Raw genomic sequence first — 23,998 nt, forward strand, 5'->3', positions numbered from 1 at the left:
ATACTGCAAAATTAAATTTAAAAAAAAACAATCTTTTTATGTAATTTAATAACTGATAATTGAATTATCAATATTTTAATCTACGATGTCAAATAAAAGAATAATGCGAAAAATGATCTCCGACAATGGCAGTACGCAAGAATGTGCATGCGGTGTGACGAACCAGGAATTTCATTACGGTATCACTGAATTTTCAACAAAAGCTCTGATGCGTTTGGATCTGCCGTGTTTGCGCAAATAAACAATGAGCTGTCGATATAATGAAGTGTTGGATTCATACATATACGCACGTATACTCACGCTGTAGCGTCTGATCGTAACGCGTTGCAATTATATTTAATGGTATAAAACATTAACAACATTGACCAAAATGCTTGATATTGCAGCTAGGAAATGATGGTCCCGTAAGCCACTAGATTAAACAGCATTAGTATAATATAATATAGATTACGATATACTGAATTGTGTCAAAGCATGACAGGGATAACATCAAGAGAATAAACGGCAATATCGTTATATATTGCGGATTATTTATTATTATTACGTGTATTATTGCGTATTATACGTACACTATGATATTACTTCTACATTTATAAGGCGACAAAAATTGTAGCCACAAAATTTTGTTGTTTATCCAATCATTATCCAGACAACAAGCTAACGTTATTTAAAACGTCAAAATGATGATGCATCAGCTTATTTTTTGTCATTTTGATGTTTTAAACAACGTCAGTTCGTTACCTGGATAGTAACATATATTTTATAAAACCAACTTTGAAATGTTAATTATACCTTATTAAATACCAAAAAGATTGCACTAAAAGATTATTATCTTGACAATCTTTTGGTTGACGAACTAAGTCCGCTCTATTGATTGTCTCAGAGAATTTATATGTGTGAAAAGATGTGCAGCTAATGCATTCCCGAAACTCTTTAAAGTTTATATCAAAACTAAAGACGGTCATTTTTAATTATTATTTTAATTATTACACACTTTTAGTATTTAATAAAATATAACTAATATTCAAGAGTTTATTTTTCGTATATATTACTAATAATTTGATAAATATAAAATTTTGTAGCCAACTTTTTTATCATTATACATATTATAGTGGCAATAAATAATTATAATTACTTTGTATATAGTACTTTCTCATATTTTGTTTTTATGTAAAACCTCGGAGTGTGGAGAAAATTAATACAGACATTAGTCAAGAGCTTACTAACTGAGACGTACTTATTAAGAAAGGAATTATAATTCGATAATCGTATGAAATGATCAAAAGCCTTCGAATTGAGTAGCGGAAGTAATCGAGAGTGAATCGCAAGTACGTTTTCTCTCACCAACGGAGCACGTGCATAGAATTAGGTTAGCACCGTGGAGAATCGATTCCAGGTTTTCACGATTCGCAGTCTTCATTTCGCCGTGACAGCAACTCTATTTTTTCTTATGGATACACAAAAGTCTTAATAACGTTATAAAAAATGCCACGTATAAAAATAATAAAAACTATTATCCAATTAAATCACCAGAAGGTATACATTACAAGCTAATTATAATCACAATTATTATTTTAATTAATATTGTGCGATTAAACGCTAAAACGCACGCAGATGGTTTTAATTATAGATAGTTACGCTGCGTGAATAAAATAATCTAGCTACAAAATTCCATTTCGATTCCTTCTTTGCAAAATTGTTTGCGCGATGTAAATAATATACTCCAATTACGAAATTCCACTTCGAAGTTCCTTCTTCAGGATATCATTCGTGGGACGTAAACAATTAGTACCGTTACGCATTCGCCTTAATTAATGTTTTTCTTGTCTCTTTGGCACAAATTGCACGTCAAATGTGCCCGTCAGATAAAAATTATTATTAAAATTCTGAGTGTAAATAATAGTTTCTTACTACAAAATGTTTTTTGAAATTCATTTTAAATATAATTAAAATCTATTATAAATAATAACCATAAAGGCACTTGTTGTTTGTACTTCTATTCATATACATTATTACATTGATAATGTCAAATTATATCTAATTTGAGTTATTTAATCATTTCTATAGGTCACCATTACTCCTACTTCATTAATTTACGTGGTTAATTTAACTAAAACAGTAGAGTTGAACAATTTAACTCAAGAAATTACATTTGACTCAAATTTAATTTATTATTTACTAAGCATACGTTAATACGAATTTGTTCTTACGAATTGTTAATACGAATGTATTCTTTCAATTGCTCCAAAAGAATTTATCCCGAAAGTATAAAAATGCTGCCTACCTCATTTCAGCTGTTCGTCGATTTTTCGACGTTTTTCATCCTGCTATCGATTTCTACCCCGTTTTCGCGTATCTATTAAATCGGTGCCATCGCGCCATCGCGCATCGCGTGGAAGTTACGCGGCTCGCTCGGGAGCGGTTAACGCTCTATCAAGTCCGCTTCATTTCGTAAGATATTTAGGATGCACTCGCGTGCCACGGCACGGTGAATCATGCCGGTTGTCTGATATCATAACGAACGTTTCGGGCCTCGCTTAAGTTTGGCCGCACGATTCGCGTTTTACGACGATAGAACTCTGCTCGTATCTGGCCCCGCTCGCCACACTTCAGCTTTGGTAACGCGACCGATCGCGCCCCCTCCCGGAAGTTGTCCTTGCATGCACATCAGTCCTAGCAGTTCAGGAATTAACGGTTTGATATCCGACAAGGCGACCTAAGACACAGTGCTTCCTGTTGAATCGGAAACGGAGCAACGACCCCTTTTCGTTACATGGACGCGATTGAAAGGAATCAATTAACGCTTCCTCGGAATACCGGGAAATATGGGGTTTTAGGCACGAGATAAGGAGCTCGAGAATTTATTTCGCAATATACCATTTCTTCATGCCAAATGTAATTACAATCCACGCTATCTCATCCCTTAACGTTGTTAATGCAATTGTTACTCCGAGAAGTTGTAGATGCGTACATGCAACGTAAGCGGTAAAGTTTCGCTTGTCGTGGAAAGCTTTAATTTTCGCAGATGGAGAAAGAACCTGCCTTTATTCCTGCGATCAAAAGAAACACTTTCGCCGGCTGATTCAATTATCGTAAATTCGTCTGCAAAACTCTGGAAACGATTCATTTCGATTGATTTATTCTATGTAAGTAACAGGGGCACGAGAACGCGCAAGTTTCTCTCTCACTTCGCTCTCTTACGTCGCTTTATTTATCGATTGTATTTCTCTAATCTTAGTACTGTTACGCAGAAGTGCTTCTTCATATTCTCACTCCTTGTTATTTCGTATTTCGATTGCCACAAATTGGTAATTTTCTGGCAAGACCGTTAAAATTATTCACAGAAGAATCATCTCAATTTCAACGATACACTCGATGCACTGTGACGTAGATGCATTGTGAGTACGTTGCACTAATTGCTGCTTCTCTAGACTCTCGGAGCAATTTGAGTGAACGTTTTAACGAGTAGCATCCGCATCGTTTTCCAAGTTTAAAAGCTACATGTCACTCAAGGATCTATCAGAAAATTAGCACACATAACGCGTTATATTGTATACAATATATTCTATAAGACAAAACAATTATATCGAATTTTGAATGTTTAATTTCCTTTTTCTATATAAAACAATCGAATTACTTTTACGTTTGTATGTATTGAGAAAAAAAGCGATCGCGTTTGTGGAAAAAGAAGATTGAACATTCAAATTTTGATATTACAATTTTTTGTCTTACAAAAACGTCATGTCTTTTATTGTTAACAGAAAAATTAAGGTTACACTGTTTTTAAAAAGTCAGATACATTTATAAAGAACTGCTTCAAAATAACTGACGTCGTGACTCATCATAGAAATGGTTTCTACATCGCTGATCTGATTGTACGTCTTCTTAATAGAAGACGGCTATGAAAAGTTTCTTAAAGTGCGAGGTATTATTACGTTCACTGTAAAATCCATATCCATCCGAAACGAATATTTTATTTTTAAAGAATAAAATATGTACGTTTCTTTTTGCTTTCTTTTAAATCTAAACTTCACATTACGGATTTAACTAACGTACCTTTTCTGTATTTATTTATTAGATTTTGTACAAAGAAACTGCGACTGCAATAATAAAAACAAAGTCACTGCACTTTCTACTTGTATTACAGGCCTGCTTCGGAAGGCAATGTAGGTATCTCTATTTAAAGAAAGAGAAAGAATCGGCACCCAAGGGCTTTGAGCCTTTTCAATGTGATTGATTTACATACTTTACGTGACAAACACGCTTTCTGTAACGACCGTGCGTAATGCAATAAAGCGACGGTCGACCTAAGAGGGTCGTCCTGTAAACATTAGGGTTGTATTTCACTCGTTGATGTGGTCAGCTCGTACAGTCGCATCGTCATACATTACCGACGTATACATATATTTTACATTTATCTATACTACCATAGTCAGCTATATTTGCAAAACCAACATAACATTTATTATAGCCGTAAATTTTCTCGTTAAATATGCCCCGGTTCAGTAGCACGAAATATTCTCATCGCGGAGATAATGAATCGACTATCCATCTGTGTCCTACTTCTTCGTTCAAGTTCTATTTGTATGTAAAAATGGAGGTCCCTCGTCATTTATAAAAATTAAACTACAGATAAGCACGCACTTTTCCCTCAATTTTCAAGTTTTTCAATGAATATTTTCTTTGTAATTATGATAAATTATACAAGATACGATAATATTTATACGACAAGTTTGATCTCGATTTGTTTTGTAAAATTTTATTATTATTATTTATATCTCAAAATTCTAATTTTAAAATAAAAAATAAGAATATATATTTAAAAAGTAGAATAAATTTAAGAATAGCTACGAGCCAATTAAATAAAAAGTAACATGTGAAATAAAAGCTTTAAAATAAACATAAATTTAGAAAGAGAAACAAATTATATTTATTAAAGACTAAAAACTAACGTTTCAACCGCAATCGGGTCATTTTCAAAGTTCAAATAGAAGTATATAAATATATATTTATGCATATAACACTCATTGCAAATAAAACTCATTTATAATAAATATAAAGTAGATAAATAATTACACTTCATTAGATTAGAGAAGAAAATTTTCCTATAATTTCTTTTTATATATCTTCGTTTAACCATAGTGTTTATATACAAAAAATGTGTACATGGAGCCTATATATTATTTATTATCGATAACAAAGAAATTGAATAATATAGCAGTGAACTTAATTTCCGGCATCGTGAGATCTAACTTGATTGCCAGACATTCGTGACATAATGGCGACGTTGTAGGATAAATGGTCATTCATTCAAGGTTGATAGATAAGCTGCCTATTTCAAGGCTTGAATGATATTGTGTGACAAATCGCGCAATACAATTAATCATCAGACATTTTTACTAATAATTAATTAATTGCTTAAAAAGTAATGATATTTTACTGCAAATCGGGCGAAAATTTTTTGTTATACGACAATTTCTTAATTACCGGGTCATATTTTTACATCGCTAACTCAAGTACATATTTCAGTATTTTCTCATTATTCAATGTGTGAAAGACGCAAAAAAAGGAAGTTGAATTTTTAAAAAGCAAAAAGACTGATGCATGGATAAAGCTTGTCTGTGGCTCAATGGAGTCGACACGAATGTAAACCGTAACATCATAGTGCTCCCTTTAAAAATGGCAGAACTCAATCATCCCTTATCAGTTTTCTATCAATCCCCGAAAGTAAACTTTTTTAACTTTAAAAAATCATCAAAACTTTACAACTCAAAAAGGATAGTTTAAATCGTCAAAATTGTTAAAAAAGGTTGTGAAACAAAAATAACAAAAATAATATGTGATCATGTTAAAAATATATCCTTTTTGCTGATATTATTTGATTAACCAATAATTTTCTTTCAAATTGAAATATAGTTTATCTTCTTTTCTGCGGAACATTTTGAGTTGCGTATCTTTAAAGTAAGGGAGCGATAATATGTCATTGCACTTGACATCTTCACACTCAATCTTTACTTGTTCGTAACCCAATTATTAAATTGTCAAATCATCTTTGTCGAGTATTGTCTTATTTAACTCCATAATAATTATTATCGTCCTCTTTAATATAAGACGCGCTTATATATAGATAAATTAATTATTCTTTAATAATCCGTAAATTATTTTCGATTATTTTTTTATTGTTATGGGTTTCTCATTGTTTCTTTATGGGATCGTAATAAGGTAATTTTTTATTACGTTTACTTTATAAATACGCGAAATGTATCGAACGATTCTAAACAGTAACAATCGAGATAGAATCGCATTAATCTATACATATCTCGTAAGTTAGCACCTCGGGCATATAGCTTAGAGACGAGCTAACATGCATCATGGCACGACGTTGAAGGACATATCATTACTCTTTGTCTCGATTTCTTGCACCACCGCATGCACAACTCGGCTTCTTGTAGTTAGTGGCACGTTCTGTTGTCTCGCATGCCCACGCATTCCCAGCGAATTAATTACTCGTTTGTATTTCTCAAAATTTATGCGGTTGTAAGTAGAATACCCCCCCCCCCAGTAGTGGATTTATTGCAGAGAGAGAGAGATATATATAATTTTAAATTGCAACACAAGTAAAAATTAACTTTAATACACGAGCGTTAAAGTTTCATAAAAGTGTCAGCTAGAATCTTGTTCTGAAGGAAATCTGCCATCGGAAGAAAGCTCGAAAGTGCTTTGCTCAATTAATGCGACTTATATCGTTTATAATTGAAGTCGTTTCTAACATTAGTTGCTTGTAACTCGAAAACAAACTAACTGATCTGCAAATTGCGTTATCCAAATATTTACGGTAACTGTGGCATATTTTGTATATAATTTTTGTGGAAACAATAAACGCGGTATAATTATTTCAAACAATTGACTACTGTTGTATAAAAAAATTCTTTAACCTATTTCTTCCAGCTATGTATTTACTTACCTTTTTATAACGCACTTTGCTATCTCCTCTTTTCTTTGCGGTAAAATGTTTCTTGTCTGCAGCGTGCACTCCCGCAAGCTCATCATCTGCAACAGAAGAAATCGGATTATACAGTTTGTGTATACATATAAATTTAAGAAGCTATTACTGTGCAAACAGAGTTACTTATTGTATATAAGTAAGCTGTGATATCTACACACAAGAGAGAGGGAGAGAGAAAGAAGAAAAAGGAGGAGAAATACTTTCAAACATTTTTCTATATCGCGACAAAATAAATATTTTTTATATTATTATTGTAAAGCGCAGTGTATGTACAAGAAGTTAATTATAAGTCTGTTTTCTATTCCTATACAAGACTACACGGAGAAAATTTTATATTAAGTTTTAATATAATTTTAAATTACACTTTATTTTTTATGTCTTGTATTTTCGTATGGACCCTCACAACATAATTCCGACTTAACTTTTACTATGGTAATATTAATTTTTATCACATAAATAAAGTAATTATTTTGTTAAGCCATATTCTAACATGAAAACAGTTCATTTTTACTATGGTACGCAAACCAAATTTGCTAGGTATATATTTTTTACTTATCTTTACAATACTAACTTTCATTCAACAAGATTTGTTTTTGTAATAAAAAATGTTTACTATAAAAAAGTGTAAAAATTACATTGTATTATTGTTTTTAAAAAAATAACTTAGCATTTAAACTTACAATTTACATAAAGACCGCAGCTACTACCACATTATAGTAATTTTAAATATAAAATTTTCTCCATGTATACAACTCTTTCTCGTTTTCGCCAAATATTAAATATATACCTGTTTTACTTTAAGTTCCAAAAGTGTACACTAGTTCAGCTACAAAAGACCAGACCCTATGATCTATCCATTTAGTTCAAAGTTGAAGCCTGGCACGAAGGTAAAGCGCGTGGCTAATAATAAGGCGCGTAATTCAGTAGTGCAGTAGATGATTAAGCGGACTTATCATAGTCCTTCGCGGGGTAAATCATTGTCCGCAGATTGAACGAACATGGTATATAGGCGCACGGTGTACACGGTGTCTATTTTTAAAGTAAGCCCACGGTAAAACGAGATCGATTATCGCGTCGGTCGGCAGGCATGCGAGGTAACCATTCGAGCCCTTCCTTTGGCAACAGGACCTTCGTCCCGATGGTGAGACGATAATTTCTAAATTAAGCCGCCGCGTCGCCACCCGACTCACGGAGCACGCCTTTCCGTTCTGGCATCGTCACGTTATTAACGTTATATCCTGCTCATCTATACGTATACAGCGCTGTTCAGATTGTAACCTGAATCAGTGCGATGTTTGCCTGTAGCCTTTTATCGAATTCTTTTTAAACTTGAAAAATTGCATCACATACCGAGAATAACAGAAAAACGGCGCACTGACAAATATTTCAAACTTATAAAAAATTTATCGTTATTTTATTATTAAATAGTACGCAGATGAACTTGCATATATCTTTTCCAATTAGTGTGTAAAATTATTTATAAATATGACTCGTAAGATACTATATGTATATTATTGAAAAAAATATATTCGTAGAGAATGTGAGATACGACACGATGAATAATGGAATTTTAATGGCAGTGTGCACAACTTTTAGCATATATAAAAAATTCAACGTCACATAGTTAAAAAAAACGTTCGTACAGAGAAATGCTTTCTCGGCAAATGGATCGTGCCGGAGTAGAAGTTTCGATCAAGAGAGTTAATATATATCAGTCAGAGAAATAGAGATGTTTTCCTTTTTTCGTAAAAAACTAAGACAAAAGTATACAGAATATTATGCAATAATTAACTTTTTTTCTTTTAATATGTTACAAAATTAATAAAGCAAACTTTAATTAATTAAACAAAATTAAATAAAAATTACTTAACGTTAGTTTCATGAAAGCTTTATTCATTGCTAGTCTAGTAAAGTTTCGACAGATTTCATAACACTGTTAGATACCAAAGAAACAATTCAAAATCCCTTGGGTTAAAAATAATATTTTATTATACAGGGTGGGGAAAAAGTATGGAAGCAAACAATTATTTCCGAAACTATTCATTTTTCGACAAAATTAATTTCAAAGTAAATAACATCCATATTAACGTACACATTTTTGTTTACTAAGCACGTATGTAAATAATTAATTAAATTTAAGTCAAATTTAACACATTTTCTTGAACTAAATTATTTAACTCCATTGTTTAAGTAATTAAAAGTAGTAACACTTATAGAAATGTTTAAAAATAATTCAAATTGGATATAATTTAACAGATAAATTTAACAGTGTGCAAGTGAAAGAAGTAAAATAAATCATAAACTAGTATTATTTTTCTTTATTTAAAAGCTCTTGCAAGATATATTTCTTGTAAGATAATATTCTTAAGCGAGAAATGAGTCATCAAATTGATGTCGAATCGATATCGATGATTTCAACACCAATTTGACGTCGATTCGACGTTTAATTGATGTTCATTTCTTGCTAGGTAATTAACAATTTATTCATAAAGAATAAAATAAACTGTATGTTTCTCAAAATTATATATACCAAAAAGAAGTGTATTAATTATAGAAAATATATCATCTAAAAAATAAGCGAAAATTAAAAATTCTATTGTTTGGATGCTCAAGAGGTATTCGTACAGTCGAGAAATTTAGCTTCTAGAATCTATAGGTCTGTTGGCTGAACTAGTGTACACTCTCTCTTTTGGAAAAGTGAGATAGATATACGTTTAATATTTGTTTAAAGCGAGAAAGAGAGTTCTAAACCAGTATAGTGCAGGAACAGAAAACAAACCAAGGAATACGTGCGAAGCTCGTTTGTTTATGTTAGAACAGAATATGTTCATTGTATAAAATTGCTAATTAATATTTATTTTTTACAAATAAGACTTTTTTTATAAAAAATTTCTTTGTACGAATACTTTTTATTCTCACTGTATATATATATTAATATTCCGAAATGCTTCTTTTATATATATATAAAACAGAAGGTTAATTTGATTTGCGACGTCATTACTCTATAGTGGGATCTATGATATCTTAGTGCAAAAATAAATCTGATTCCACACACACATAACGGTAACTGAATTGCTTCGCACAGTCATGGTATGACGAACGAGGGAATGATGCACTAGAAAAGAAGATTGTAACATTTTAGTGAAGGAAAAAGTATGTACGTTCAGGTTTTTTTACAGATCTCATTGTATCTATTTAAGTACCTTAACGACATTTTAATGCTAAATCAATCGTTTGTCATATTTTTTTGTAAAAAAATGTCTGTTGTGAAGTTACAAGTTGTTTAATATTATGAAAGTGTTTAAACTGTTTAAACAGTTTATTACAGAGTATAAATATTATAGAGTACAGTTTCTGTAAAAATTTATTGCTGTTTATCGCGAGTTTTAATTTTTCATGCGTGTTGTATTCGCTTTGATCGTATTTGATTATGTCGTTACTCGCCTCATCAGATCGAGCCTTGACAAACGAGACATGGCCGATGTTAAAGATCGCAGTTCTATAAACAAAATGTCATCTATTTTGGTCGACGTTCCGTTATGTCGATATTTAACCTTTAATGCTCCCGTATTCTTTATGTAAATATTCAACACATTTCCCTGTATATAACACGCAATCTCAAGCTTCAAAAAAATTACCGACAAATTAAAATAATTTCGAAATTCGTTGATATTTAACAGAAAAAAATATTACAAATTTTTCTTTCTCGAATGATCGATCATGTACGCGATAATGAATATTATCACGTTCTTTAATGAGGGATCAATGACACACTTCTTAGATTTAATCTTTCCAATGATAGTGCGATAAAAGTTGCTCTAAATATTTTCGAAGAAGATAAAATACAAAAGTGATCATGCTGACATTCAAAATTTCAAATGAATCGATAACAATCAGTTTTATTTTTGAAACCGTAATTCATTTGAAATTAATTAATTTGAACAAAAAGTTGAGTAACAGAGAAAAGAAATAACCGTAACATATTTAATGTTTTTTATAAATTATGTCTGCATAAGAGTATATAATAACAACTATTAAAATAGAATTAATTGCAGCTTTGGTTGCTCAATTATAAACTGTTAATTTATTTTTAAATAAGTCGTGATATTAATGAAAGATTTAAGCGATATGATGTTTTCACACGCAAGAATTATTAGGTAAAAATATTTTATAAGGGTTAGGTTGTGAAAAAATTTTGTCACGCACGATGTAGAGACTGTGAAACTTCCGATAAAATCACACAAAAAATATTTCCGCAAAACCGTGAACTACGACGATCTTCGTCTTTCATCCTCGTTTGCATATTTCCTTAAGAGGTTTTTCCTTTGCACGCCACTCTTCTCTCTCTCTCTCTCTCTCACACCTTCTATTTTGCTAAAAATGTTAAGCCTTCAAAAATAAACGGCGTGCGCGATACGTCGATAGCATCTTCTTTTATTACAGCCCGGAATATTGTAATCATGCGCGACCCTGGCTTCTACAATAGCAGATTTTATCGTAGAGTACATTTGGGAAGAGCCTTGATACGATTTAAAGCGAAGCCATGTGTGAACATGCTCCAGCCATCTGTAGATACACATACACGAACACATCTACACGCGTAATGTATGTCAAACGTTGATGACTAACAATAAGTGTATGTTCAAAAGGTAAATTATTTCTTTTTCTGTTGATAGTTGATTATTAGTCCCAAAAGAAGTAAATATTGTATATGTTTCATATCTTCATTATTTGATATAAAACAATTAGTATAAAATAATAAAATAATTTAAAACAATTATAATTCGTATCAGACTGAGAATAATCATTTAAGAGAAATAATCCTGTTTAGTAATTTAAATTTCGTTCGTGTATTTTTTTCGGAATAATAATATATCTACTGTTTTTTCCAAATGCTAATTAATCCTTAATAAATTTTTCACAATGTGCCTGCATGTTAATTGTTTGTGGCACTTTAGTTGACTATATCTTTTCCTCTTATGCCTACAACGTCTTCGAAAATTCGATCGATAATACATTTTTTGTATAATCGAGAGTTCTCTATATACGCGCCTGTAAAGTTCAACGCTTCACCGTTGTTCGCTTCGTCATTTTTTCTGCTCGATGGAAGAAAATCAACAGAGTCACTATCGACTCGTACTAAAAGAATGTTACAAACTTTTTTACTAGCGCACTTACACAACCGATTCGTTCGTCACCGTCGACGAATGATTTATATCTCGATGATGATCGATGATGATCGATGATAATAAATGGTGGCAAAATAATGCTTGTTGCTTTGACAGTATTCGAATCAAAATAGTAATCCTATCTTATGTGATATGAGGTCTTGATAAGCAAGATGTTTCCATTAAGTTATTTAACGCGAAAGAAAAGTTATTTTCATTAGCCAAAAATACAATACGTATCAAATTTCTAACAATTTTCAAAGTAAGAGGCAAAGAATGATACGATTATGTCTAATATAAAAATTTAGTTAATTTAATTTGTAATTTGTAAAGAGCTTTTTTATGCCAAGAAACGTGCTGCAATTAATTTACTCTTTTTATTACAGATGTTAATAAAATATTAAAATAAAACAATATATGTATACAATATTAAATTCAAAAGCAAAAGACTTGTTCTTTTTCAAATGAATACGGCAACGAATGCACGTTTTAAATCAAAAAAACATTCAAATATCTATCTCACGTTTAACGTTAGATTTTTACAGTAAATATAAAACGAAAAGAACGAAGCACAGATTATATACGATAGATAAATCGACGCACCTTGTTGACGGAGTAGATTGTCCAAGCGGAGCAGAACTTCGTCTTTACTTTGGAGACTTCCAGGTAGATCGGTACATACACCCGCTTCAACGATCCAATCCGCATACCACTGCTCGCTTTTCTTTGTTGGCATGATATCCGCCACTAACGTGTGGAAACCTTAAGCAAATTTAATATTAGTTAGGACAAATTATACGGAACATAAAGCTCTTCTTTCTAAACTTATACTAGGTAAATTAATTACAGAGAACTTGGCTTTTACTTTTCGTCCTCAGAGATGACTTTGCAACAGACCGGGGCTTTCCTTTACGGTAAAAAATAAATTATTATTTCAATAATATATAAACGTACATACATAAAAGTACGTACACGTAATAATTGCTTTGTTATTATAAAAATACTGATTCTAAACACGCGTACTGGAGCATAATTAAATTGCGATCTAAATATTTTGTAATATTTAATCGCAATAAAGCCACTGGAGCTCCTCGCATTATAAAAGTCGCAAGAAAAAAAATTTATATTTATGTCGTACATTTAAAGCCAAATTTATGATTAGGATGATAAATGTGAATTTATGATTCTCGTGAGATAAGATCGTTTCCATCGCGTTGGAAACGATCGGTGTAAAAAATATCGATTATATGTCCACGTATTTTCATTTAACATAACTAAAATGAAAACCAACTGGTGTAAATATTAAGAGATGAATATGTATGTAGATATTAATTCTATGGTATTATATGTATTTATTATTTTTACATTAACTGACATTGCAATATTGTCAAATCAATCAAATTGCTGTGCATTCCCAGTGCATATTTTACAGAAAAAGTTACAAGAAAATAACGCAGATGAATTCGATCTTAATTAATTACAATATATAGTTTTATTACGTACTTTAATTTATCTTTTTCTTACATACTCCTAATTTTTTTCGTGAGATTATATGTTATACATATCGAGAGTATACTACAAATTTGACTTATTTTGCAATATTGGTTCGATAAAAAATCGATATAACATCAGTATCATCGAAAAATTATGTATATGCCGGTATTATGAAAATTTTATGTTGTGTACCGATATTCGACCTCCTTCCACCAATACTGGTATAATTAAGGACTTTCGGAGTTGAGTTTTAAAGGGAAAGATACGCGTCGCTGATGTAATCGGTGAACAAAATTCCGTATTCAGTCCCTGTTCCATAATGAAACGCGACCCTCGTGTCGGAACAAATGAAACGTAAAGTCGTCTTAGACCTTTAGTCCTAAATCTTTGAAATGTCAATACCGTCATACGTCAACCAATAGCGATTTTGAAGTGCGATAGATAGCGTGATACCAGAATGTATATGACTTTGCATAATTTCATGATTGGTATTCATAGTTGATTCTTGTATTTAAGATCTTCTTAAAGTGTCAAATAAATCACAGAGCTGTATTATCACCTTAATATGTTACTTAAAACTTAGTTTTTATTACAGTTCTATGAGTAATAAGTTAATTTACACTCACAATGACCCCAACAAAGAATCAAAATGTTTGATTTAATATTAATTAATACATATTTTTTTCACACAATTTCTATTCAGTGTTAGTTTTCATGGACTATATTTAAATTTGCAAAAAAACCTATTCCCTTACTTATGTCTTTTGAGCAAAAATTGAACCTTTTTTAATATCCTACAAAAAGGACAGATTTTTGCCTGAAAAGGTGCAAGTAAAAGAAATAGTGTGTTTTTTGTAGATTTTTTACCTCCTGAATATGATAAAATAATTAAAAAGTTCGTGGCATTTGGAGAAACACCTTGAAAAGTAAGCAAAAAATATTGAAATTTGTTTAAATACATAATTTATGCTCAATTTTCAAAGTGTTTTCCATCGATCTCAAACTTTTATTGACATTATCATATTCAGGAGGTCGAAATCTATAAAAAAAAAAACGCTATTCTTTTTATTTACACCTTTCTGGGCAAAAATCAGCCTTTTTTTAACATCCTCCTTTTTAGACTCTACAGCCAAATCGTTCTTTCCGTGTGCAGTAATATTAAAGTAATATTGTTCAGTGTTGTATAGATATTATATAATACATTTCTGGCATTTCTCGAATCACCTATCGTACGTATCGCATGTATGTACACGAAGAGCGAGGATTAACGGTGTTAATTTTTTTTTTAATTGAAATCTTGGAACGTCGATCCGCTTTTTCGGACAGCTCAATTATCGTCTGCGCGCCGGCCGGCAGTTTCGTCGTTATTATCGTTTATACTCCCAGAATTGTTCCTTCACGCGATTAAGGGACTATCGAGACTCGGCAAACGCTGCTGCGCTTTTTAGATAAGCGGTAAAGCACTCCCCGTGATGTTACGGCGATGCTTCGCGTATGGAGAAAATCCCCACTTGGAATGACTAATAGCGTTTTCCACGAGGGAAAACTAATGCAACACTGGCAATGGAGTGCAAATCGGTTTACATATTTTCAGTGTTAATAAATAATTTAATCCTTTTGAAATTATCGTGACAACAAAGAATATGTAATTAAATAAGGATTAAATTATTTATTAACAATGAAATGATTTGCATTCAATTGCATTTAGTGTGCACCAGTGTTGCACACTAGTTTTCCCAATGGAAAACATCAAAACAATAAATTGCGACACGCACGAAATAAATATCGTATTATATACACAGTTAGCCATGTATATTTAAAATACTTTTATTTGAAAAACGGTATTTGTAACACAATTGTATTTTGTACTTTGCATTTCAGTAGAGCACATAAAAATATTTTGTATTTTGTGCTTCAAAACAAAATTAAATATTTCAATATTTCAAAAAACGATTAAAAGTATTTTCTATTTCAAATTCTAAGATTGATAATCAATCTTATTATATGAATCACAAAATATATTCAATCTTTCGATTTGAAATACGAAATATTATACGAAATACTTTTATGTACTTTTAAGTACACTACGCTGAAATATAAAATACAATCGTATTATATAAATACTGTATTTAAAATAAAAGTATTTCAAATACATGCCGTGTATATTAACAATGATGGTATCCAGTACTTAATTTTAAATTCCTTTGTATTTATATGTATGAATAAATAAGCGATATGTTTTCCTCGCAAACACAATAATCATAAATGTAATAATATATTGAAAGCTATTTCTTGCATATAATAACATATCATGCAAAATTAATGGTGTTTATCAATTTATCGGCGTATCAGGATGTCGCAGAAAAATCTCCTGCGATGAGTTTTACAAAAAACCTTTGTGTTCTCTTTCCATCAATCCGTTATGTCACGAAGAAGAAACAAATCATCACGCATGACGGTCCTCCATATTTTTTCCGCGCGTGATGTATCTTCTATCCAGACCTTTATCATCGAGTATACATCGTGTGGTTAAATTTAAAGTCGTAAAAAAGGGGAAAAAAGTGTTACTTACATAGATAGAAGCAGCAATGTATCGTAGTGTGAGGATTTCTTTAGAGAATTTCCGCGGGACGGCCGGCCGCGATGCTGATCGCGCGAGAGGAACGAGTGCACTGACCAGTGGCCTCTATCTTGGCTGCGAGTTCTCACTTCTCGGTGGCCCCGAGGGCACAGGGCCTCGACCGACCGGGCCCCTACTTATTACATAATCGCGCCGAGACGTCCGGTATATAACCCAGAAAACGGTTCGCTCCGAAATTACGGGGTCTTCGTGCGACAACAAAACGAAAAAGGAAAAAACGAGCGCGCGCGGAACGCGCGCGCGACAGCGAAACAACTGAAGTCTGCGGCGCTCCGAGTCTTTAACCCTGAAGTTGGCGAGGGACGCGAATTTGGAATTACGTAGGGCCGTATTCATTCCTTGGTTCTATCAATAAATGCGCGCATTTCTCTCTGAGATTTTATAATACATGTAACGTAAATTGTATGTTAAATACGCGCATTAACACATAGGAAAATACATACTGTATGCAAATAATAATTTATATTTGTTTCAACTGTTTCAAAAGTTCATATATATGCAAATCCATCATTACATCAAATTTATTCTGAATATATTCTGAATCCTAATAAATTTAACATTTCGATCGAGATTATTAAATTAAAACAAATTCGATTTTTTTTTGAAAAATATTGTAAAATTTATAGAATTTTTATTTTGAGTACATAACAATGAGTTTTTCTAAAAGTTGTAAATATATTTTGAGATTATTATCAAGAAAATATTTTTTGTTACAGATAATCATTATTTAAAAGAAAAAAAGTAAATTGAGCAATCACTTTTCCTAGCAATTGAATGATATATTTTTATGTATCGAGTTTATAAAAGTGAGATATGAAAAAATACGAAAATATATTATAAATCTATTCCTCGCAATCGCGCTACATCATACTTTCAGCGCTTGAAATAAGATAGATGATTAATTAGACGTTCAAGAGAAAAGAATATAAAACGCAAAATGTTTAGCTACGAAGAGCAAACCTTATAACAGAATAGAGAATAATGTTTGTAAATCCCGGGTAAATAGACTTTTCAAAATGTTAAAATAATATCTACTATAGAATATCAATATATATATAACGTCGAAAATACGAGAGAAAAATGATTATCGAATTCTTAAATAATGCGAATAATCTGCACTGCGTTCTAATTTTTTAACGTTACTTGAAGTTATTCACAGAATTAAAAATAATCGAATTACAAATAAAATGAGACGAAATACGACTTACCTTTTCTCGTTCTCTAACTAAACTTCTAAATAAGCGTTTTTATTTAATCAGAGTGTTGTTAGAAACAACATAATCTTTATATTCTAAAATATAATAATTATATACATTATCGTCATATGTATTATTATATCATCGTCTTATATTGTTACTATTATAAATATTACATTATTATGTTGATAGCAACACAAAAGAGTACTATTAAAACAAAACATGGAGTAATAAAAAATCACTATGCAGATCCGATTCAAGAGAAACAACATTTTATACATGCATGTTAACAGTTAATTTCTATGTAAATTTCTAAAATGGGGAAAATAGAGAAGCAAATTTTTATGTAAATTTATCGATAAAGTAGAACTTCGATAGATTTCTGTTTAATCAGTAACTGGTACTACGTAACAGCGTGCAGTGTTATTGAACAGGTCTGTTTTTCATTCCTGCACTCTGTGAACTGGTGCACATAGTATAATAAGTTGAAGTGAAACAAACGTACATTTGTTTCACTTCAACTTATTGTATGCATTAGTTCAGAAAGTGCAGGAATAAAAAACAGAGACTTATGCTAGTATTCATAGTTAGGCCTTATATTTAAGGCTTCCTTAAATTTGTCTTCAGATATTCTATGAATTAGTTCATTAACTACTAAGCATCTAAAGATAAATTTAAAGAAGCCTTAAGTACAAGGTCTGACTATGAATACGGGCATTAGGATTACTTTAACAAACTTAATTAATCGATTAGTCCATTGAAATTGACCAAAAGCATTTCAGTTTGACGGCAGATGCAATTGGCCAATTCCAATGGACTAATCGTTCGATTTAGGACCATGGCACACAAAAAACTTAAGCAGTAAAACATAAGCAAATTGACCAGTCACGGTAGAGTCCGTAGGGCCATAACGTAAGCAGTAGCCAATCCAACATGTTGATTTCCTTACTGCGCAAGTTTTTTGTGTGCCATAGCTTTAAGTTTGTTAAAGTGGACTTTTATATTGTGAGATATGGCAACATCTCACAAAACTGCAACGTTGCATAAGTCGTCGTTCCATGCATCAAATAAGTTCCATGCATTTAGTCTGTTATCCCACTCTCCTCATTCAAAGGGCGATATCATAAGTGCATATACGATAATACTCGATTAAAATCCGCTCACTTGAGTAATAAAAGCTCAGTCCAAGTTTCATTGCCGTGAGACGTGGTCATCGCAATAAATATCCGTTATCACTGCAATATCTGGAAACCAATAAACAAGTACAAAAATATTTTCGAAAATAGTAAAAAGATAACAGACGACGTTGTGCAACTCTTGCAACTCATTTGTAATATATCTTGAACGAATAAATTAAAATATATATCTGTGCGTATGTGTAAATATACGTGATTGATATAATTGTGGCTATGTAATTTTTTTCTCAACGTTGAATGTTGTTAAATATCATTAATTTATATTCTTACTATTGCGCATCTGTTATCAGGGTATCCAACGATATCTGACTAATCAATTCAAGGACATTCCAGGTAAAAATCAAAGTTTTCCAGAACATTCCAGGTAAAAATCCAAGTTTTCCAGGTCGATTAATTTTCATTAGTTAATTAATTTTTGTTGATTCGCGCAATATTATATGTTTTGTATTCAAGTTACGATCCAATATCCCAGTCAGAAATGATAATGGAATGATGCTTTCGACGTCGAATCGACATCGATTCGATGTCGATTCCATTATCATTTTTGACTGTGTATGACGAATTAATTAAAATGCAAACAAATTTAGAATATCATTTAATGCTTTATAAATAATATTAAACGAACACAATTCAACGCAAAAAATAATTTCTTTGTTATATTCTACTTTATAATTATATATTTATACATTAAATTTAAGTTTTCTATTAGTAACTTCCTTTACTGCAACTGTAAGAGTTTATATTCGAACATAATTTTCCTTTTTATTATCACAAACATCAACTTATAAAATTATTAATTTATTTTCGTTTCATTAAATTATTAATCCGATTTTCAATGTCCGTACTTGTTTTCAAAGCTTTATCTAAAATCATCGTAAAATTTATCGTTATCGACATAGTTTTGCGCACGCGCAGAAATATGTCTTTTTCACGTTATCTGATTTTTTGAAATAAAAGAATGACAAAAATTCCAGGTCAATATTGAAATTCAAGGACTAATCTGGAATTTTTCAGGAGTTTTTTGGAATAACTTAAATTCCAAAATAATTCCAAGATTCAAGAATATTCGAGGCTATTCGCTGGATACACTGGTTATATATAATTTTTTATATATTTTTGATTCTATTTTTCTTTTTTTTTATAGAAATAATGTACAATTAAATATCTATAGAAGAATATAGAAAAATATTGTCACTGTCTGGTAACAATTGCTCTTAAAGCGTAGTGATTGCTTTTATCGAATATAAATGTAACGTCTGTCACATGATATTTTTAGAATTAAAATAATGATATATTTTATAAAGAATAAAATATTTTACATTTTATACGTGAGAATTTATATATGAAATAATAATATAATATTAGACATTTTGATTTTATCGTAACATAGGAAATTGAGCCTTCGAAAATCACTTCGATTTCCAATCTTACACTTTATCACATTATTTATCGTAATATTTTCAGAAACATGTTTCCTCCTACCTACGTCGAGGGTTTTCACGATCCCGAAGCGGTAAAAGCTATGGAATACAAAGAGCTCGGAAAAACAGGGATGTTTGTGAGCAAATTAGCTTTTGGTTCCGCTACGCTATGTGCTCTTTACAATTTAAGGTAAAATTATTTATCATTCGTGCGAGTGTTATGTTAAACGTCATGATGTGATAATTATTACATAATTATATTATTACTGCAGTAACGAAGCAGAAGCTATCGAAACTGTACGTCAGGCAATAAAACAAGGCATTAATTATATTGATACGGCACCGTGGTACGGTCAAGGCCAATCTGAGGCAATACTCGGCAAGGTATGCAAAAATTTATTAAAAAGATTACAGAATTTTTTTTCATATATCGAACGACTGATGTTTTATCTCGCATTTATTTATTATAGGCCTTAAAGGGGATTCCGCGCAAAGCTTATTACATCTCGACGAAAGTTGGCAGATATGAATTAGATTACGACAATATGTTCAATTTCACCATCGAGAAAACTCGACAGAGTTTTAAAAAGAGTTTAGAATTGTTGGGGCTAGATTATGTTGATCTTATTCAGGTAAAATAATTGAACATTGTCATTTCACGTGAATAAAATTAAATCTAATAAAACAATTAAACATTTAAAAAATAAAATTTACAGATTCACGATATCGATTTTGCACCCACAATGGATGTAATAGTCACACAAACTTTGCCGGAATTATCGAAGTTCGTGGCTGATGGCAAAGCAAGGCATGTAGGTGTAACTGCATACACATTGTCCGCACTAAAAGAATGCGTCGAAAAGAGTAACATTGTAGCCACTGTATTGAGTTATTCGAGAAATACTCTCATCGATGACACTTTGTTGGAGTACATTCCATTCTTTAAGGTGCGTAATTTCGTGTCGTACGTCGCCAAGTTTCATGACAATTTCATTAACTATCTTGTAGAAGCATAAAATCGGTTTAATTAACGCCGCCGCACTGTGTATGGGTTTGTTAACGAATAACGGGCCACAGAGCTGGCATTCGGCCTCCGAAGAGACAAAGAAACAATGCGCGAAAGCCGCGCAATACTGCAAGGTTCGTTAACAATAAATGTCAATTAAATAGACGCATTGTAGTGTAACTATTGTACTTGACTATCAAGCTATCTGTTGCTGTAATGCTACTGAAAAAAAATAACATTATAAAAAAATAACAGGATCGCGACGTAGAACTCAGCAAATTGGCGATATGGCACTCCATGCAATGCGCGGATGTGGACACTAATCTAGTTGGAATACAAAATATGAAGGAGTTGCAGATAAATCTGGATGTGACGCTAAATGGCATTACGGAAAAAGAAAAGGCAGTATTGCAAGAAATTAAAGAAAAGTAAGTTTCATTAAAATTTTTTCTAATGCATTTTAACTTTTTTCAGCTTATTCTTTTAAACCGGGATATATGGAAACGTTTATTTTAGGTTTCTGTCAACAAAAAATCATCACTGGGAAGGTAAAGACGTCCGTATGTACAAAGAAGGCCTCAAGAAGAAATGAGAAATATATACTTTTATTTCTACTCTATATATCATTTATAGAATTCTATGAAGTATGTAACAATATATGGAATGCATAACATTTCGTAAAAAATAATACCCTTCTCTCCGTTGTTAGTTAATCAAAAATTTAGGTAATACTAAGAGTAACATTCAGGTAGATCACTATTTGGCTCGAGCACTTTGTTTAACTGAGAACACAGTAACAGTTGATCAGTCTCATTCGTTTTTCAAGAGATTCGTTATCTCATACAATTAGCATACTATAAAAATATATCATTAGAATTGAGTTAAAAATGTTTTTTCAAAATCTAACATAGGTGAGTAATTGTCCTCCGTCGGTTTGATCTGATATGTTAATTCGTACATTAATATTGTTATATACGATCCTAGGATAGACTTGTGATACATTTGTTTAAGTTCGAACCCTTTTTTAAAGCACACTTCTCTACCCTCTTCTGTGTATTCGGAAGCTACTAGATTAGCACAGCTGTACCCTGCGTCAATCGCAAATTGTACAGCATCGTTGAGCAGGTACGATGCTATACCTTTTCTCCGATATCGCTCGTGCACGCATAGCCTCTTTATCCACGCACTTCTGTCTAACCTGTAACTCTTGCCTAAACCGACAGTTCCTACTATTTTTTTGGCTTGTAAAGAGACATCTAACTTGGCTTGATAAAATTGTTCTTCCCTCATTACAGTATAATGAACTTCCTTAGGCTGTTGTGTCATCAGGTAAGGCTCAAACGCCTCAGCAACCCAGAAGCAGGAGAAGGCGTTCGACATATAAAGCCTGTGAACAAAAACATTGAAATGTTACAATAGATTGTCTCGAATAACAGTATCATTAACAATTTGGAGCTGACGGTGGATCTATTAAATTCATTCAGTTATAAATTTCTTTGTCAAAAATGCCAATTTAATTTTCTTTATGCTACATCAACAAGTTTGGATTATTCTTATCAAAATATATACCTAGTATTCATTCTTTTGTGTATAAGTTATGTTACTCTGGATCCTTGAAACTAATATGTCTTTTAATTAATATAAATTGAATAGATTTTACAGATTTGGTATCAGTAGGCCTGTTCTTTTTAGTTTCCTGCATGGTTCATCTTTCTTTCTTTTCTCTTCACGTTGGAGGGAAAAAAAGAGGAAAAATAACTCGTTCAAGAAGTTCGACTAAAAAAAAACAGGCCCAATAATTATGTTATAAGGTCTGTTCTTTTTAGCCAAACTTCTTGCACAGTTCTTTCTTTTTCCTCCACGTTGGAAAGAAAAAGAGAAAAGGCAAATCATGCAAGAACTTTAACTAAAAAGAATAAACCTATAGATTTGGTCAGCTCCAGAAAATTAAACGATCTATGATATAATACCTCGGAATGTTAGCCACCTCTCCATTGATCTCCGTTAGCTTTGCAGCGAAAGTGGCGTACGTTCCAACATATATCAATGCTATGACTACAGGTACAACCAAAAGGCAGACAGTTAACGGCATCCCGAAGAAGATGAACATTATCGCGGACAACAGAATAATCAACTGAAAAGTTATCTCCTTGAATAACATTCCGCAGAACGTAGCACCTAGAGACGACATCACGCAATCTCTGATTAATTTCTTGCAGCCGGTCTCGTCGCCCGGCTTGAAGGCACGTACGATCACGATGTGACTCATTCTCGAGGAGCACTTTGGGTCACGCTATTATAATATGCATCTACTCTACTAGATACGTTGGATCATCTTATTTATTCCGAACGTAAGCCCTCGTTATTGTTTACTTGCTCGCTGCCGTGTTACTTTGAGGTTAGGATACGCAGAGCAGCAGAGCACTCATACTCAAGTATCACGAGAGCGAGTGAGAAAATTATATCGGTGCCATCTGTGCGCAACGATCCGAATTAAAAAAAGACCGCATTCCTGTTACGTTATCAGAATGTGCCAAAAATTTGGTTACTTATCCTTTCCTCGTCTCAACGATTTAATATTTTTACCTATTATAATATTTTAAATTACGAGATTTTTGATCTACAATACATTGACGGCACTTCGTCGATGAGAGAGGCAGTTTCTTCGCCTCTCTCATCGCCAATGAAGTTGCTAATTTTAAACACCTGCGTGAAGTTGTCCGCGCGTACTTTGAATTTCTCGCTAGTCATTATAAGTTCGGTAAGCGTCGTGTGCGTGTGATGTGTGCGACGAATCGTCATATCTTTTCGCGTTATTTATTCGTTCATGGCAGATCGTGCGTGTCATAAGCGTCGGGAGTGTTGTGTAA

The 23,998-nt window shown here is 32.1% G+C and overlaps 3 protein-coding genes across 6 annotated transcripts in view; 1 reads left to right on the plus strand and 2 right to left on the minus strand.

Moving 5' to 3' along the window:
• Positions 1–16,485, minus strand: part of LOC108768886 (pleckstrin homology domain-containing family G member 5) — a 169,093-nt gene extending 152,608 nt beyond the window's left edge. The window contains exons 1-3 of the mRNA XM_018519560.1: positions 16,241–16,485; positions 12,778–12,936; positions 6,965–7,050 (exon numbers count right to left, since the gene is read on the minus strand). Of these exons, the coding sequence (XP_018375062.1) occupies positions 6,965–7,050; positions 12,778–12,910 (219 nt within the window). The 5' untranslated portion in view covers positions 12,911–12,936; positions 16,241–16,485. The remainder of the gene's footprint in view (positions 1–6,964; positions 7,051–12,777; positions 12,937–16,240) is intronic.
• Positions 16,486–18,584: 2,099 nt separating this feature from the next.
• On the plus strand, positions 18,585–21,797 carry LOC108768913 (L-galactose dehydrogenase). Of its 4 annotated transcripts, XM_018519604.1 has the most exons (9): positions 18,685–18,767; positions 18,992–19,065; positions 20,166–20,312; positions 20,395–20,506; positions 20,593–20,754; positions 20,839–21,069; positions 21,131–21,262; positions 21,384–21,556; positions 21,645–21,797. In XM_018519604.1, the coding sequence occupies exons 3-9, from the start codon at positions 20,170–20,172 to the stop codon at positions 21,718–21,720; spliced, it is 1,029 nt and encodes a 342-aa protein (XP_018375106.1). In that variant the 5' UTR covers positions 18,685–18,767; positions 18,992–19,065; positions 20,166–20,169; the 3' UTR covers positions 21,721–21,797. The 4 variants fall into 4 exon arrangements, with proteins under 4 accessions (XP_018375104.1, XP_018375106.1, XP_018375102.1 ...); XM_018519602.1 differs by lacking the exon at positions 18,992–19,065 and having other exon boundaries at positions 18,585–18,767; XM_018519600.1 differs by lacking the exon at positions 18,992–19,065 and having other exon boundaries at positions 18,755–18,835.
• Positions 21,798–21,799: 2 nt separating this feature from the next.
• On the minus strand, positions 21,800–23,557 carry LOC108768914 (probable N-acetyltransferase CML3). Its single transcript, XM_018519605.1, has 2 exons — positions 23,099–23,557; positions 21,800–22,515 (listed from the first exon to the last, which is right to left on the minus strand). Exons 1-2 carry the CDS (start codon positions 23,395–23,397, stop codon positions 21,999–22,001), a joined length of 816 nt encoding a protein of 271 aa, XP_018375107.1. The 5' UTR covers positions 23,398–23,557; the 3' UTR covers positions 21,800–21,998.
• Between the last annotated feature and the right edge of the window lie 441 nt (positions 23,558–23,998).

This window comes from Trachymyrmex cornetzi, unplaced genomic scaffold, assembly GCF_001594075.2.
Source record: "Trachymyrmex cornetzi isolate Tcor2-1 unplaced genomic scaffold, Tcor1.1 scaffold83, whole genome shotgun sequence".
NCBI lineage: Eukaryota > Metazoa > Arthropoda > Insecta > Hymenoptera > Formicidae > Trachymyrmex > Trachymyrmex cornetzi.

What these genes read in the sequence shown, in the direction of transcription:
- LOC108768913 (XM_018519602.1), top strand. Translation starts at nt 20,170, where the DNA reads ATGTTTCCTCCTACCTACGTCGAGGGTTTTCACGATCCCGAAGCGGTA. An exon ending in CTGAGGCAATACTCGGCAAG is followed by an intron (nt 20,507 to 20,592) that starts GTATGCAAAAAT and finishes TATTTATTATAG; the next exon opens with GCCTTAAAGGGGATTCCGCG. An exon ending in ATTATGTTGATCTTATTCAG is followed by an intron (nt 20,755 to 20,838) that starts GTAAAATAATTG and finishes TAAAATTTACAG; the next exon opens with ATTCACGATATCGATTTTGC.
- LOC108768914 (XM_018519605.1), bottom strand. Translation starts at nt 23,397, where the DNA reads ATGAGTCACATCGTGATCGTACGTGCCTTCAAGCCGGGCGACGAGACC. An exon ending in GAGGTGGCTAACATTCCGAG is followed by an intron (nt 22,516 to 23,098) that starts GTATTATATCAT and finishes TTTTGTTCACAG; the next exon opens with GCTTTATATGTCGAACGCCT.